Source organism: Tiliqua scincoides, chromosome 2 (assembly GCF_035046505.1).
Source record: "Tiliqua scincoides isolate rTilSci1 chromosome 2, rTilSci1.hap2, whole genome shotgun sequence".
Lineage (NCBI taxonomy): Eukaryota > Metazoa > Chordata > Lepidosauria > Squamata > Scincidae > Tiliqua > Tiliqua scincoides.
This window is the reverse complement of record NC_089822.1, coordinates 72,753,098-72,769,705: the sequence shown is the minus strand read 5'-3', so window position 1 is coordinate 72,769,705 and position 16,608 is coordinate 72,753,098. Positions and strand designations below refer to the sequence as shown.

At 44.6% G+C, this 16,608-nt stretch overlaps 1 protein-coding gene across 1 annotated transcript; it reads right to left on the bottom strand.

The window, feature by feature from the left end:
* Positions 1-7,688: 7,688 nt before the first annotated feature.
* On the bottom strand, positions 7,689-14,332 carry KCNV2 (potassium voltage-gated channel modifier subfamily V member 2). Its single transcript, XM_066612579.1, has 2 exons — positions 12,959-14,332; positions 7,689-7,970 (listed from the first exon to the last, which is right to left on the bottom strand). The coding sequence occupies exons 1-2, from the start codon at positions 14,330-14,332 to the stop codon at positions 7,689-7,691; spliced, it is 1,656 nt and encodes a 551-aa protein (XP_066468676.1).
* Between the last annotated feature and the right edge of the window lie 2,276 nt (positions 14,333-16,608).

Sequence of the window (16,608 nt, the reverse complement as noted above, 5' to 3'; positions counted from 1 at the left end):
TCTTGGTCTTTATTCAAGACTTTATTCAAGGCGGTTTACATAGGCAGGCTTTATTAAATCCCTTATTAAATAGGGATTTTTACAATTTGAAAGAAGGTTCTTTCTTTCAAGAACGACTACATTCAAGGTGTTTCATTCCGATCTGGCTTCACATTCTGGCCTCCATCCTCCCACGCTCAGAGCAGATGGAATTGTTCGGCTTCAGCTTGTCAGCTGCTCCAAGGTCGCACGGTGCCGGTGGCCTCGAACTGGCGACCTTGTGGATGTTATCTTCAGGCAGACGGAGGCGCTACCCTCTAGACCAGACCTCCTGCCCATTAAAAAGAGGAACAAAGGCCGAGATTTACAATAGTACAAATAAAATTGGATTAACTCTCAGACCAACCTGGATCACGTACTGAATGTGATGCTATTCCACTATCTAGACAATTGGATTTGGCTGTGTGACAACAATGTCGAGGGTAAATAAAGCCAATTTAGAGAGAGGGCAGTGCTTGAACCAGCAAGTACTCGGGAACAGTGTTGACAAAGGTCTTTTCTTTTTTATATCCTCTGCCCGCATTTAGTTAACTTGGTGCCACTAGCATGTTGATAATGCCGTGTGGGTGTAAGGCAAACTATGCAGTGTCCATGCTGCCCCCATGACTGCATCCGTCAGCCGTGTCTGCAAGCAATTGACTAATGTGGACCGAGGGCCCAATTCCCATTCTGAATGTTGAGGTGGAAGAGTCAAAACAAGACTTAGGGCTCAATCCTTTTCAACTTCCCAGCGCTGATGCAACTGCATTGCAAGGAAGGTTGCAATGCAACCAATGCAATGCAAGTTGCAAAGAAACAAACATTCCCTTACCTTGAGAAGAACTCTGTGACAGCCATGCCCCCCCAACGCTGCAAGATGCCACGCACACCCCATTGGCATGGCTGCATCAGCACTGGAAAGTTGTATAGTGTTGGACCCTAAGATTGAAACCACTGAATTGCCACCTTAATAATGCCAATTTCACACAGGCGAAATGAAATCCTTGGCATCCAGTTTGATATATGGATAGTAAACGAACCTTGAAAAAGATGAGATGAGGGGTTAAGTTGGTCTCCATTTCCATAAAACATGCTACAAATGCAGTGTTGCTCACAGGACACCGCAACAGCTTGAGCTGTGTTCCACTATCAGTTGTAGACTCTGATGCAGCAGTGCATTCAGCAGTTCCTTCTCTGAACATGCCAGTACAGTAGTTCATTTTTCATTGTTCACTTGTGTGTCCATTTAAAAAAATTGCCTTAACAGACATATTTTAAACTATGAGTCCTGCAGCATTTGGAAGTAGTAATCCAGGATAAAAGAAGCAGATTACACTGGTCTGTTGTGTAATTTCTCTACTACAGTATAAAAGAAGTTAATAAAGGTTATGTAAACAGCGGATCAGCGCAAGCCAAACATTTTTATGCATTAAAAGAAAATGGGACCAGAATCTGTCTTCGGTGAAACTAAATATAGCTGTAAAAACACATTTAGAATGAGATGAGATTGTTGGCCTCCTGTCCCTGATTACTGAAGTACGGTGTGTTTCGGGCATATGCATTTTCATGGTTCTTCAGCCAAAAATGAGGCAGAATTTAAGATCAAATGTTACCACTTGCCTCTGAGCCATGGGAATAGAAGCAGCTGTCCAGTAAACAGTGACTGCTTTTAGTCACTCCTTCAACAGTGACAGAATTAGAAAGCAAAATTTGCTCCTTATCTGTTTTCAGAGAGGTGTTCTTTTTTAACAGATGGATGTCTGTGCCAAAGCTTCTTCCAGTGGGGATTGTTTCAGCAACAGTGCCCTTCTCAAAGGGATGTCTCCACAGGGACTCAATAAAGGGCAACACATCTGTTTCGTTTTCATTGAGGCGTCCGTCTTGTGCTGTTTTTCTTTCTGCTGTCTCACTGGAGGATGATCATCCAGCATTAGTGAACCATATTGTGAGACTTTATTTTCAGTGTCCCTTAGGATTTCATTAGATTCTGGTGCAAAAAAAAAAAAAAAAAATGTTCAGCAAATTCAACTAGACTCATAAAATGCAGCAGAATGTTAATTTCACAGTTATGATGGTGTGACCAAGTATCCCTGATATCTTAAAACCATGTTTGTCCAAGGGGTATCAAAGAGGTGATGTGGTAAGTGATGTGTTGCATATTTGAGACATCAAGAAATACTGATCGAGAGGATTTATATCGCATTCTTCAGGGCACTACTTCCCAGAGCAGCTAACAAATTTTAATTGGAACAATAAAATACCAGAATCAGTTCAAATGAAAAATAAAAAAAATCAGTTCAAATTTAAAAAAAAGTAATAGCAGGAAAGAGCTTTACCAGATACAATGATTCATAAAACCCAGAACAGCTAAACAGCCTGGACAAATGAAAAACATTTTTGTTTGGCACCCAAAAGTCATCAGGGTTGGTGCCACCTGAGCTTCCTTGGGGAAAACACTGCAGAGTTGGTGTGCCACAACTGAGAAGGCCCTATCATGGGCTACCTCCTGGCCAGGGTCTATCCAAGATCTCCTAATACCTAAGGCAGCATGCCCAAAGCTACCTGTCCTTGCCCGATGAAGTGCTAGCTTCTGCTTCTCCCATTCCTTGAACTGGAAGAGGGGGACAAAGAAGACGTGTGGAGCCAACCACTCCCTCTCCTCCACACATTCTTTTCATTATTTATGGGAGCATTCACAAGTGCTATTCTCTCCCTTGCCATGTGCAACCTGAAGTAGTGAAGTTCTTTCTGCTGCCTCATTTCCACCTCTTTCTGTTGTATATATAGGTCCAGCCTGAGAAATAGGCCCTAAGCAGACCAGCATCGCAATAATTGTCTATACTTTGATAAGGATTCACAACAAGCCCCAATTCTAGGGGACCACTCTTTTCAAGAGCCAGCTAATAATGGCAATGGGTCATTATTAATAACGGCAGTGGGCCAATGGTCTGACTTCCTGTGTTCTTCCCTCACATCTGGTGTGGCTCTGGGCAGTTACTTCTTCAAGGAAGACCCTACGTTTTCCTGGCGTGTTAATGTGCTTCTTGCCGTTCTTTCTTGCCTGATCTGAGCACACAGCCTCATCTACAGCCATAACCTCAGGGCCAAAAATGCAGAGAAGAAGGAGATGGAATTCCTTATCTTACAAAGCTGTACATTTTCTAAGCTCTCCCAGTAGTGACCCGACAAACTGGAATGATGCAGCTACTCTGCTGCTAAGGCAGGGGCTTCCATTGGCCGGCCCCACCTTATACAAGGCTGGGATGGGCTGTAACTGATTGGTGCGGTCAGTTGCTGGGGCAGAGTTTGATCAGTGTTTTCACTGGTCTTACCTTGAGTTCAGTGTTCTGAGCTCTGATGGTGTTGCGCCCCATCCCACTCACACTCTGGATACTCTGGGATTAGCTGGCTGCCCTTCAGATTCCTGATTGGCAGTTGGCTGGAAGAGTTTTGCCTACCCCAGACTGTTGCCTTGAGGTGTAGTGTTATCTTAGCGAGGTTGGTCACTCCTTAGCAAGGAGTGCACCCTAGGATATGCAAGGGCCTAAGGGAAGCCACTACAATCTCAAGAGGCTGTCGGGCTCAGAGATGCTAGCTGATGGCCCTTCAGGCATAAATTGCAAAGTTTATCTTAAAGGCTGTCTGGAGTGTGATGGGCAATTTGGTTGCCTTGACCCCCTTTCTGGGATTGATGGGGAAAACTAGGGGTCATGAGTCAATCTCTGGTTGAAAATACAGCGCTAATGGCAAAAGGGGACATGATAGTTGTATACGGCTCGCCCAGGGTAGGTGCCTACTCTAAAAGGGAGGTGTTTACTAGTCAGTAATCACTGCAGGATTTAATTTATGTTTGAATTGTAGTTGATAAAGTGGCCCATTCTTACCAATGAGCTGACCTTCTCTCCTGATGTTTATGGGGAGTGTCAGGGCAGTGAATTAGATACCTTTCTACACTGGCTGATGCAGTAGCAAGAATAATGCGTGAAAGTGGAAAAATCTGATTTCAATCATAATGAAGCTGGCACCACTCAGATAGGAAACCGACTATATAGCTGAGGATGAAAGCTGATGTTCCATTCTAACTAGCCCTGACCTCAGAGGAAAAGGGGGATGTAAATTTGTAAAATGACTATCCACCGCTGCCTTGTGCAAAATCTGTGAGTGCATGTCAGTTACTTGTTCATGACTACCTATGTGGATTTCCATGGCACATGGAAATGCATATGGAAGTGTGGTATGCATAAAAAATGTGTTGTTTTTTTTGATGCTATTATTTGGTTCTGTATTGCTTTGTATTCTGTACATGACTGAATAGTAGCAAAATTGCATGATCATCAAATGTACCAGGTGTTTTATTTGGTTGCGGCATGTTAAACTGGCTTTGTACAGTCTTTGGCATTAGCTCCAGAACAATCTTTCAAAAGAGGGTTGAAACGGGGATGTTGGAAAAGAGTTTGTTCACAGTTAGGGCCTTCAAATTCTGGGTGTAGGATCTGCATGTACTTGCAGTCTAAATGTGAAAAGTACTCATGTAACGAAGATAATATCATGCAGAAATTCAGCTGCTAAAGAGGCAGTTTGGTGGGAGTGGTAGGGACACTTTCCATCACTGTCACTCTCCCTCTCCCTTTGAAAACAACAGTCTTGTGGCACCATAACAACCTTTTATGGCATAAGCTTTTGTGAAGTGGAGGCTACATTGTCAGAGGCATGACAAATTATCCTTAGTTGGCAGATATATACATGAGTATTGGAACAAAACGAACCTTGTGAACAGGCCCAAAGGCCATGAAATGCAAGGGCTAAACATACATCTGTGATATTTCCTTCTCCAAAAGTGTAGTTAATGACTGACATGCATATTCTAGAACTTCTCCATCCATACAGGAATGCACAACTCATTGTGTGCACAAAATCACATTTATACATGTGTAAGTATCACAGTAATATCTGACGATACACCTTCAGACCATTTTTTGTACCCGGCTGTCACAAATAAACTCTCCAGCTCTTTCTGCTGAATGCATTACTTTGGATGCTTTTTTTCTGAAGTGAAAAACAACAGATGGGTTTTATTTTGGTGGCTTAATTCACTGCTCTTCATTGATAGAGAAATGCCATCCCCTAAGCCTGCCAAGCAGCATTAGATTCTGCAGATATTTGTCACTAGTCTGAATGATCCACCTTCCTTGTCCTTGGCTGACTCTCAGGCTGTGGTTCATTCTCATTTCTAGAAGGTGGTAACAGATGTAGCAGTTCCAGGAGGGTTTGCAAATTTCAACTGCATGTGGTCTTCCTGACCTGTTTGGCTAGAAAAATGAATGCCCCCTTGCTTATTAATGACTCCTTGAAATACTGGCTGTTGTAATCACTCTAATGCCTTCCAGAAGTCTGTTTCCACCAGCTTCCTGCATTCCTTCATTCCATCCCCACTGAAAGCCTGTTCTTATCTATAGTCTTTAAATGGTGTTATTCGTTAATTTATATGGTGTCATTCACTAGTTCATTAGAGAGTGCAGGAGCCTGTGGCAAAGAAACCACAGACCAGTGTATGATGCTACAAATATACAAAGGAATGCTGACACCAGTGGAAGCTTTCCTTGACTGGCAGATCTTGTGGAGGGGATTCAGATTGCGACCATGGCCGGGGCAAAGTGTTTATGCTTCCCTTTAGCTATGGTCCTCTTCTGGGTCAAGCTGCCACAGATGCTATTTAGAGAAGAAAAAACAAGCATGCCAGCAGGATTACTGATATGATGGGCCCTGATGAAAGAAAGAAATTCAACACCATATAGGTACAGAATGCCTGAATAACTCAGTGCAGGTTATGATGTCAGCTACTGCCAGCTAAGTATTCCTGTGGTAGTGGGGCTGAGGTGTCTTCCCCTGTGTAGCGATAGGTGCTGGAAACTTCCCATAAGCTGCCACTTCCAAGAACGACTACTGAGTGTAGTGCAGTGGTTAAGGAAGTGAGGGCCCAATCCTATCCAACTTTCCAGCACCAGTGCAGCCCCAGTGCAGCCTCAAGGTAAGGGAACAAATGTTCCCATACCGTAAGGAGTTCTCTGTGACTGCCTCCCCACCACAGGATGCAGTGCATGCCCCATTGGCACAGCAGCACTGGCACTGGAAAATTGGATAGGATTGGGCCCTGAGTTGTCAGTTAGGAAGTTCCTCGTCCAAATCTCACCTCGGCCACAAACGAAGTAGGTGTCTTAAAGGAAGCCAGGGTTCCTCAGTTGCTAGCCCTCCTTTGAAATATGGGGGTAGTACAGAGTTACCTTACAGGGTCATTGTAAGAACTGCTGAGATAATGTACTTGGATATAATTGGATACTCAAAAATGCAGAAATGCTAAGAACTATAGATAACTAATGCATATAGACAGGAATCCAGGTGTTGATATCTACGGAAGTACTATTGCTGAAGAGTTTAGATCAGGGGTGTAAAAGATAAGGCCTAGGGGCCTGATGCGGCCCATGGAAACTTTTTATCTGACCCTCAGCCTCTCAGGTGCTGAGCAGTGCTGAGTTGTTACTGCTGAAAGGGCAGCCCGCATGGAAATTGGGCTCTCCCATATCTTGAAATATGATCAAGGTTTGCATATTTCCCTTCTGTCATTTGCAGCTAATGAGTTCCTAAGTGAGAAAATGTGCTTGTTTTTTTGTTATGACCTGTTGAATGACATCACTTCCTGCCTCATGCAATCACTTTAAGCCCTCAGCAGGCATCATGAATGTTATTCGGCTCTCAGTATGAAATGAGTTTGACACCCCTGGTTTACATGATCAAAATTCACCATTTGTCACTTTCTGTTCAGCTGTTGCTTCAGTTAGCAAAATGTTTGTGTAAGGCTACTTGGAAAACTTTCTGAAATTTATTCTGGCAGACTCAGCATCTATCAATCAGATATATCCTTGCCTCCAGCATTATTTTTGTTGGATGTGTTCCTGTACTGGCCAAAGCCATTGGCCCCTGGGTGTGTTTTAAAAAAAAAAAAAAGACTTCATTGTGGGGATTTTTCTGTTTTATTGCTCCAGATTCCATACAATGAATTTACTTTTGTAGTAAATGCACTTACAGTGTAGAAGCACTTACAGGATGCAGGCTTTGTATGCATCTTTCTCTCTGAACTCTCAAGACCATCGTGACATCAGGGACAAAGTACTATATTGCTACTCAAAAGTCTGCTATAATTCTGATTCTGTGGCAAAGTCTGTCAATATGTCACTACACAGAGTATGCTGTAAGTTGTTTTTGTTTGGCTGTTGTTGGGTTGTACTTGCAGACCAAATATCTTGCATTGCATTCCTTCTTGAGTCTCAGTGGATCCTGATTGGAATCTAGAGTTGGATTATAATCCAAAGCATATTGATGATTCTAGTGACTGTTTGAATGGCGACTAGAACATTTATCAGCAAACAAATAATGAGAGATGCATCTGTATCTTTTTTGAACAACTCTTTTGGACCAGGTGGTTTTGGTGTGGTCATTCTCTCTAGCCCAGTTATCTTTTGAATTGAACCCTAATCAATCAATCAATCAATCAATCAATCAATCAATCAATCAATCAATCAATCAATCAATCAATCAATCAATCAATCAAATCTTTCTTTCTTTCTTTCTTTCTTTCTTTCTTTCTTTCTTTCTTTCTTTCTTTCTTCAGGGTGTTAATTGTATCTGTGCCTTGGTAATCGCATTGGCCTGTTTCCACAGCACTCAGACATTTTCTTCATGGCTCGCCGCGTAAAATCCACTTTCCCTCTATCCTTCCGTATCGCTGTGTACTCATAGGCTTTCAGTTTGATGTAATAGTCTGAGAATTTATTGTACAGGACAGAGATGGGCATTCCATTCAAAATTATTCCAAAAGCAATGCAGAGGAAAGCAAACAGGCGTCCAAGGTGGGTTTCGGGACACATGTCACCATAGCCCACTGTAGAAATGCTTACCTACAAGCAAATCAAAATGGAGGCAGTTACTCAGAGGAATGTGAGTCGCATTGTATACCAAGAGTATTTTGATCTTTTAACAATGTTGTGCTCATTATTGCATTAGGATAGTTATTATAATAATTATTATTAACAGTATTTATATACCCCTTTTCAACAGAAAGTTCACAAAGCGGTTTACAGAGAAAATCAAACAAACAACTAATGGCTCCCTGTCCCAAAAGGGCTCACAATCTAAAAAGTTATTGCTCTAGTTATTGCTGTAGCTTTCTCTGATGATGGCCTGCCTTACACTGTTAGATCACTGGTCATTCAACCCAAGGCAGCACTGCTTACCGTTCTTGGCTGCAATTTTCCACCAACTTAAGGTCAAACTACACATTACAGTGATACCATGTTCCCCCCCCTTTTTATTTTGTTAAATAACATGTGAGGACATGAAATGGGTCAAAACTAAAACCTGAAGACTTTAGGTTTCAGCCCATTTTGCATACCCTCTCTCTCCCACAAGGCCATTTAACAAAATAAATTGCCAAAATCTGGACCCAAACATCCTTTTGCGGCAATGTATAGTTTGGCCCTTGGAGTGAAGGGTTTAGCCTACATTTGCCCTGGTGTCTCTTTCTAAAGGGTAGGTTGCCCAGAAACTCTAGCATTTTTCTTAACCATTTTTTAAAACACAGCACTGACTTCTGTCTAAGAAAAGAAGTGTTTGTTGCATGGGTGCCCCATCATGTGAAAACAAATGTGTGCACGCTCACTGCTGGGGAATGCTTGCTGCTTCCCAATACAGAAATACAAGCATGCAATAATGGTGTGTGCACATTTTACCCCACAATCAAGTTATTGATGATGGGGAATTTAAAAAAATACAAGGTGACCTTTTGACATGTTTAGTAGAAATTTTTTTATTTTAGAGTTCCCCCAAGCTGGCAAATATGCCTTTGCATTTGCATGTCCACCAGTCAGTCAGGTCCAAAACGTTGCCTGTGCATATATAATTCCACTCATATGCAGAAATGCCACATGGTGATGACATGAACACCACTATTCTACTGGGCACCGGCTGTGTTCTATTCTGAGTCACCTTCTTTCGGCTGTTCTCTGCTCTGACTAACTGAAACCAAGGGGAGCTGCCCTGCTGATATTACTGCTGTTCAGAACATGTGTGTGGCTGGTACCTGGGGAGGCAGAACACAGCAAGGTGTTTCCAGCGGGTTTAGTTTTAAGATATAGTTAACTTTTTTGTACCATGTGGTGCTGCGGAAGACACTGGGAATGACAGGAGCTGGGTACAGATGGAGGCAAATATTAACAGAAGATTTGAGTGACCGGCTAGCTGCATGCACGACTGTGGACCTAGAGTGGCTCATTCATTCTTTCTTCAGCATCATGTGTTTTTATGTCTGAAGAACACTGGGCATATAAAATTCAGATGCTCACACTGCTCATGTATTACCACCAGGTTTTAAATCATAACCTACTCCCAGGTATATGATGATGTTGACAAAGCATTCGAGAACTAGATACAACAGGACCAGGGGGTGATCTCCATCAGAAAAGCATCTATACATAGTTTAGCCACAGAATATTCATGGAGAAGGCAGCTAATGCTCTCTTCCCTTTTAAATAGCCTGATGTTTTCAGATGAATCAGACAAAAGCTGGTTCCCTGACTGGGAGCAGGCAGGCTTATTTGTAGGATGCACCTGGCGTATTCAGTGGTATAAAAGGGATTAGTTTTGTGGTCTGATGGAAACTAAGTCACTAGAATTGAATGCTAATGCAGCAGGGATCTCCAAAAATAAACAGCAAGATGAAAGAGCGCTGTGCTACTGACAGTCGCCTCTGTGGTTCTGGTATGGGACCTCTGCTGATGCACAGTCTAATGTCAAGTATGCAGATCTGAGGGTAGGTGACTGGAGGAGGAAGGAATTCTTTTGCTGTTCTAAAAATAATGTTCCAAATTCTCTCTGCGTATGTGTATTTTAGTCCTCCTTCACAAGTGCCTGTTAGTGGTGTGGGAGCTGCTTCTCTGTGATGCAATCCTCCCAGCCGCTGACCATTGGAATCACATGGGGTCTGTCAGTTACAGGGGTTTTCCTTACCCAACCTGGCCAGGTGGTGATGAAGAAAGAGGCTCAGGGCACAATCCTGTCCAGCTTTCTAGTGCCAATGCAGCTGTGCCAATGGGGTGTGCATGGCACCCTGTAGGGATGGGGCAGTCATGAAGGCCTCCTCAAGGTAAGGGACCTTTTGTTCCCTTACCTTGAGGCTGCATTGCAGCTGCATCAGTGCTGGAAAGTTTGATGGGATTGGGCCCTCACTCATATATGGCCCCATTATTCACCCAAATTCAGCACCAGTGATGGGATATAGCACAGGGAAGTATCGTCTGTGCCACTGTGGGTACATGTCAGGATCTCCTGTTGCCTGACCGTTTTCCAGATGCTTCCCCCTCTTACCTGGTGATGTGCCAGTCTGTGCTCCTCCCAGTTCTTGGACTGGAAAACTAGGGGGAGGGGCAAGTGGAAGGGATGCTCTAACCAACCACACAGTCCTCCATACTTTCTTTTCTGGTCGATGCTCCTCTTTTTTCTGTCCAGGGTGTGGAGAGGAGGGGGGCAGCAGTGGAGGTAAGTGAATAGATGGAAGTGACCATCTCATAGATTTGCTGTCCCTGGCGCATGTAAAAGAGGACATGGGGTACAGTGAGATTTGGGAATTGTCTTCCAGAATCACAATTCAAACTACAAGGCCTCCTCTTTTGCTCAGTGACTAAATCAATGGGGCAGTGTGGGTAGTCTAGAAGTACATCCTTAGGCTGCGTCCCGATTGCCCGGTTAGCAACTGATCTACATTCAGAATTGGGGTACTGGTCACTCAAGAGTTGTGTGTTTGGGGACAGCCATGATGCCACTAGCTGTTAGCCCAGATGGACAAGCAGAATTGTTATTGGTAGGACACGAAACTATAAATCCTCTCCAAGCACCAGAATACTTCCTGTTGCAGGAGTCTGTAGCAACTACTGTTTGGGTGTAACTGTCCTTCCCATGACAATACTTACTTATCTGTCTTAACCAGCAGTGGTCAGTCAGTGGTTCTCTTTCTCTCCCTTGGCGCCCTTGGCTTGCATATCACCCTTCCAAGCTCTGCTTCAGAATCAGTTTAGGATCACTCAAAACCCCATTCATGTGGGAGTGCCCTTAGTACTCGTTCTTGCAAATACTTTACTTCCTTCTCAGTGAATAATCCCGTACACGGAGAATATTTACCGAAGCTTGGATGGTTAAGAAAAGATATAAAGCACACATTGAAAAGGGGTATAGTTATTCTTTGTGGCCCAAAAAGTGAAGAGAGAACACAATAGTTTCTACTTTGTATTCTATTATTTTATTCCAGCTGTTTAACCATTGTTTTGTCAATCAGAACACTTTGATCTAAGGTGGTTGACTGGTGTTTCCTTTATGGGAACCAATTCTTAGAAGGCGATTTTTCTTGATACAGAGATCTCTTTGGAATGGCATCTCACACCTCCTCCAACTTCAGGGAGAGGGCAGGTATGTGAAAGTGAAGAGAATGACAGCAGTTTGGGGAACAGAGACATAAGCAAGGAGCTGAATTCAGTGCCAATAGTGCCAGGGTCTGCCTCTCTCTTGGGGGTCTGATGTGAGATAGAGGGTCAGGTGTTTGGTAGAAATGCAGGGATCGGCCAGGCGGGGCACTGGCCAAGAACCCTTTTTGCATCAGAAGGCCCACCTGGCTGGGCTGAGTACCTGCAGTACCAGAGGCAGTGCCCAATGTGCCATCATAGGTGGGGGATGCCTTGGGGGAGCTCATTGTGCTTTGTCGAGGGTCCCCCAGTGTTCATATTGTTGAAACCTATGCCCCAACCTAAATAAAGCAAATATTACCACCCATCACTCTAGGTCTCCTGTGATTTTCCTTCAAAGGGATTCAAATTGAAATAGTGCCACCCCTGGGACACGTGTTTTGCCACATGTAGACATGATGGGAAGGCACAATGGGAAGCATGTGTCCTAGAGGATAAGTAGCAGATTCTCCACATGAGCCGTGGTTTTTGTGTTCAGGTGCTGACAGCTCAGTAAAGACACCACAACATTAATGTTGTGGTGTTCGCCTGTTTCTACGCGCTACTTAGCTGATACCTCTGTGCTACAAAGAATGCCATGTTTGTCAGTCACGGGTGACTTATGATGCATTTAAATCAGAGACCTATAAACTGTCAGCTCTGTATCATGTTACAATCCAAGGAGCCAGCTGCTCCATCCGTTTTTGTTATTTTGGTCTACCACTGCTGGCTCAGTATAAATAAAGCAAATATCATTTTGTGTTGCGTTGTAGCAACTACCACCAGCTGTCTGGAAAGCCTGATGAAGGGCAGCTGTCTTGATCAGCCTGTCTCCTACTTGCACATACAATTGGCTTTTGACTTCTATGGGGCAGTTATCCAGCCTCACTTGTAAGTTTCAACCATGGATAGTCTGAGCATTTTATCCCCCCACTGCACTGATAAATCATCTGGCAGAGAGATGCTGTTATAGAGCCCCATAAGAAGGAAAATGGAACCATCACCTGTCCCTCTACTGGGGTTAGCCTTAGCTCATAACAAGCTAGCATGTTAGCAGCTGTCAGTATGTATGTAGAAGCCACTGTTAGCCTGAACTTTGCAGCGTTAAGGCACATTGTCTCCCTTTCATTTCTCTCCTTGCCTTTCTCAGTGAGTAGCAGCAGGAAGTCTCCAGACCATGCAGCCATTCAATTTGAGCCCTGCTTCACTGATTATAGCCTGATCAGCTCAAACAGATGTGCTAAAGTTTCCAGCTGAGGTATGTCTCTCTGTGTGTATGTGCATACTCTAAATGTGAAGTTCAAACCAGATGTTCAGAAATCTGGATCCTTGCTGCTGTTTTCAAAATAGCCAAAAAAGGGGAGAAATGAAGATCAAGAGGCAAAGTAGGTACTTACGGCAGCCCACCACCAGGCATGGGGGATACTGGTGAAGTTTGTGCTGGAAACATCATGCTCCACTGTGTAGACCATGGCAGAAAAGGCAAAGATGCCCAGGGCAATGAAGAGCAAGAGGCAGCCCACCTGCTGGTAGCACTGGCGCAAGGTGAAGCCAAAGGCTCGGAGTCCTGTTGAATGGCGAGCCAGCTTGAGGATGCGGAAAATGCGCATAAGGCGCATGATGCGTAGCACCTGCCCTACCTTTCCCACTCGCCCCACCTTCTCAATTTCATGTTCATGCTGGGAGCCTCGCCCACGAGGCTGGTCCTCATCCACAAAATGTTCTAAGAGTAGCTGGAGGTAGAGGGGCAGGATGGCAATGAGGTCCACAGCATTGAGGGTGCTACTAACAAAGCCACGCAGGTCCGGGGTGGAGATCAACCGCAGCACATACTCCAGAGTAAAGAAGGCAATGCAGAATGTTTCCACATGCTCCAGCATGGGCCGGACCTCCCCACTGGCCGTGTCCTTGTGCTGCATCTCTTCCACAGTGTTGAGAGCCAGTGCCACCACAGAGATGAGCACAAAGAAGCTGGAGGCCGCCCCCATGGCTTTGGCTGTGGTGGAGGAAAAGGGCTTCTCCATGAGATTCCATAGGCGCCAACGTTGTGCTGAATAGCGCATGTGACGGAACAGATGCTCGCTCTCCTGGATTGCCACCTGGGCCCGCAGCTCCCGCTGCACTTTCAGCTGCTCATTCAGCTCGTCGCACCTCTCCTCGAAAGAGATACGGCAGCAGCGTGGCGTGTACTTGAGCCTGACCCCCCAGTAACTCAGCTCCTCCAAGAAACTACATGGACAGAGCTCATCCCGGACCCGCAAGACCCCTGAAGCGTAGAAGTTGTAGACCAGCTGGAAGACGGCAGGGTCTCGATCAAAGAAATACTCATCGCCCTGAGCTGCATAGTCATCGCACAAGCCCAGCTGACAGCGGCGGTCAGTGGATGTGGCCAAGCGGCCCAGCCGAGTTGTGGGATAGATAGCCACTGCCTGGTAGTTCAGGCGGTAGCTTTGACCGCCAACATTGATGTTGAGCACTGAGGAAGAGGAAGCACCGGCTCCCGAGGAAAAAGCAGATGTGAATGGAAACATGGCAGCGAGTCTCCTCTGCTCTTCCTCCTCTTCCTCCTCCTCCTCCAGGCAGTAATAGTTCTTCTCCATTTCTGGGTGCAGCTGTGCCTGGAATCCCCTGTCAGTTGCGCCAGCTCCCCCAATTGGTGGTGTTGTACATGCAGTTTCCTTTGGGTCATCGGAAGATTCCAAAGTGGCGCCCTGCCCTTCAGTGTGAGAACTTGAGATGGGGGACTGTTGCCTTTGCTTAAAATTCCACATGTTTCCGTAGCCAGCGGGCTGCAACTCTCGGCTTCACCACCACTTCCACTTTGGGGAAATAGGTTTCCTTGCTGCTGCTTGCTGCCTCCTTACCACTCCTTGTCTGAAGCATTCGGCACCAGAACAGCTTCACATTTCTTTCTCTCCCAGCCATCAGCTCCAGTTGTTGCTAAAACTCAGTGTGTAGGATGCAGACACATGGGGGCTGCTGTTGACCGCTTTAATCTTGCTGACAGGGAAGATCTGAGTGCTTAGAGAAGGGGATTTAAAGGCTATTATCCTGTTTCAGCCTTGGCTCCCTCTGTCTCTGACGTGAATGATTATGGATCCAGAAATCTGTGGATAATCAGTCCAAAAAAAAAACAACCCGGCAGAATTATTACTGCTAATAAAAGTGAAAGTTTTCTAAACTACATATGTATAGACTTGGTATCTATCCAGAATTGGGGTGTGGACGGGGAGCAGGGGAATGGGATACAAGAATGACAGTGGTTCTTTTTTGGAGTTATGTAAGAGTCTTTCTCATCTCATCCTCAATTGTCTCGGCGCTTTCCATGCTAGGCATCAGTATTTCTTAGAACAGCTTTGTTTGTTACAAGTGTTATAAAGTGGGTCCATGCGAATCAAGGAAGGCATAGTGATAACAGCTCAATACGTTTATTCCATCTTCAGAACAGAACCTGGCTAAATACAAGGCAAACCCCTGGCTTTTTATAGCCTTTAACTCCGCCCAGACTTCCCGTGATTGGTGCAATTGAAACCTTAACTAGAGGGCCAATCGGATGGTAGGATTTTGATCCATCACCCAGTTGGCCTGCCATAAGTCTGCCATAAGGCCGGCCAATCAGTTATGGAGGATTTCGATCCTGCATAACAGTTACAGCCCATTTTACAGATGTCAAAACCGCTGACATTAACTGAAGATACTAAGAAGCAATTCAAATGTTCTGACCTCAGAAAAGATGATTGCGGAGATGCTGCAGGCATTGTAACAGGGGAACTCAAAATATTGAACTTGTTGCTATCCGTGTGCAGAATCTAGACCAGGGGTGTCAAACTCATTTCATACAGAGGGCCGAAGCTACCATTCAGGGCTCCAACTGAGGGCCGGAAGTGATGTCATTAAGCAGAAAGTGACATCATTAAGCAGCTAATGGCCAGAAATCAGACCCTGTTCTCATATAGAAACTCATTAACTGCAAATGACAGAAGAGAAAATACGCAAATCTTGATCATATTTCAAGATTTGGGAAAGCTCAATTTTCATGTGGGCTGCCATTTCAGCTGTAACACCTCAGGAGCTGAAAGCCTGAGGGCCAGATAAAAAGCTTCCAGGGGCCGCATCCGGCCCCCTGGCCTTATGTTTAACACCCTTGATCTAGACAAAAGTGATTGTGTGCAAATTCTGAACTTTTTCAAGCAAACTGACCACTCTCAATTTTTTTTTTTTAAATTTGAATCTTGTGGAGCCTTTGCAAGAGGCTAAGGCTTGCAACGATCTGACCCTTTGTGGGTGTACTCAAGGCCCTGCAAATCGCAGGGGACCACATTGATGATTTGTAATGATTTGGATGTTTGCAGATACCACATATTCACTTGGAATATGTGCAGATGTGTGACACCTGTCCCAGGTTGAACATCCTTAGATGAATGTTAGCTTTCATGAGCGTGACAAGCAATGTTTCATGTGCTCTGCTACTGTAAGCACAGAAACTGGCATTGGACTTGAATTCAGCATCTTGAGACTCTCTGCTTTCATTTTCTTTAACCAAGCTACTAGCCCCCAAGATATGAAGTTGAAAGCAACTGACTTTCTCACACACCTCTGATTCCTTCTGGAGTGACTATGAACTGACATGGCACCCAGGTTACCTCCTTTCCCTACCTGCTCCCTATCCTGGTCATATTTCATTCAAACAATATGTGGCTTAAAGATGTTTTCCTGCATTTGCATGGGTAGGGACAAGTATTGGCTGTTTTGTAAAGTGTGCAAATTTTCCCCTCTTCATCCACAGTAGAATTGTTATGCATGCATGAAGTCAAGTTAAAGACTGACCACTTTATTTTGGCATACACTTTTGTGGACGACTGTTCCCTTCCTGAGATGCATGACCTGAGGCTGATGTTTGCTGCAGTAGAATAACACGGCCACACCTCTGCAAGTTGGTTGTAAGCACCTCTTGGTTGTTATCACCAGGCTGACCTGCAGGACTTGCATTTTGAATGAAATGTGGGTTGTCTTTCTTACAGTGGTGAGCTTGTCTTCTTCCAAGGAG

Coding starts and splice junctions, on each gene's coding strand:
- KCNV2 (XM_066612579.1), bottom strand. CDS start 14,332: ATGTGGAATTTTAAGCAAAGGCAACAGTCCCCCATCTCAAGTTCTCAC. Junction 7,971..12,958: donor ATGCCTGGTGGTGGGCTGCC/GTAAGTACCTAC, acceptor ATTTGCTTGTAG/GTAAGCATTTCTACAGTGGG.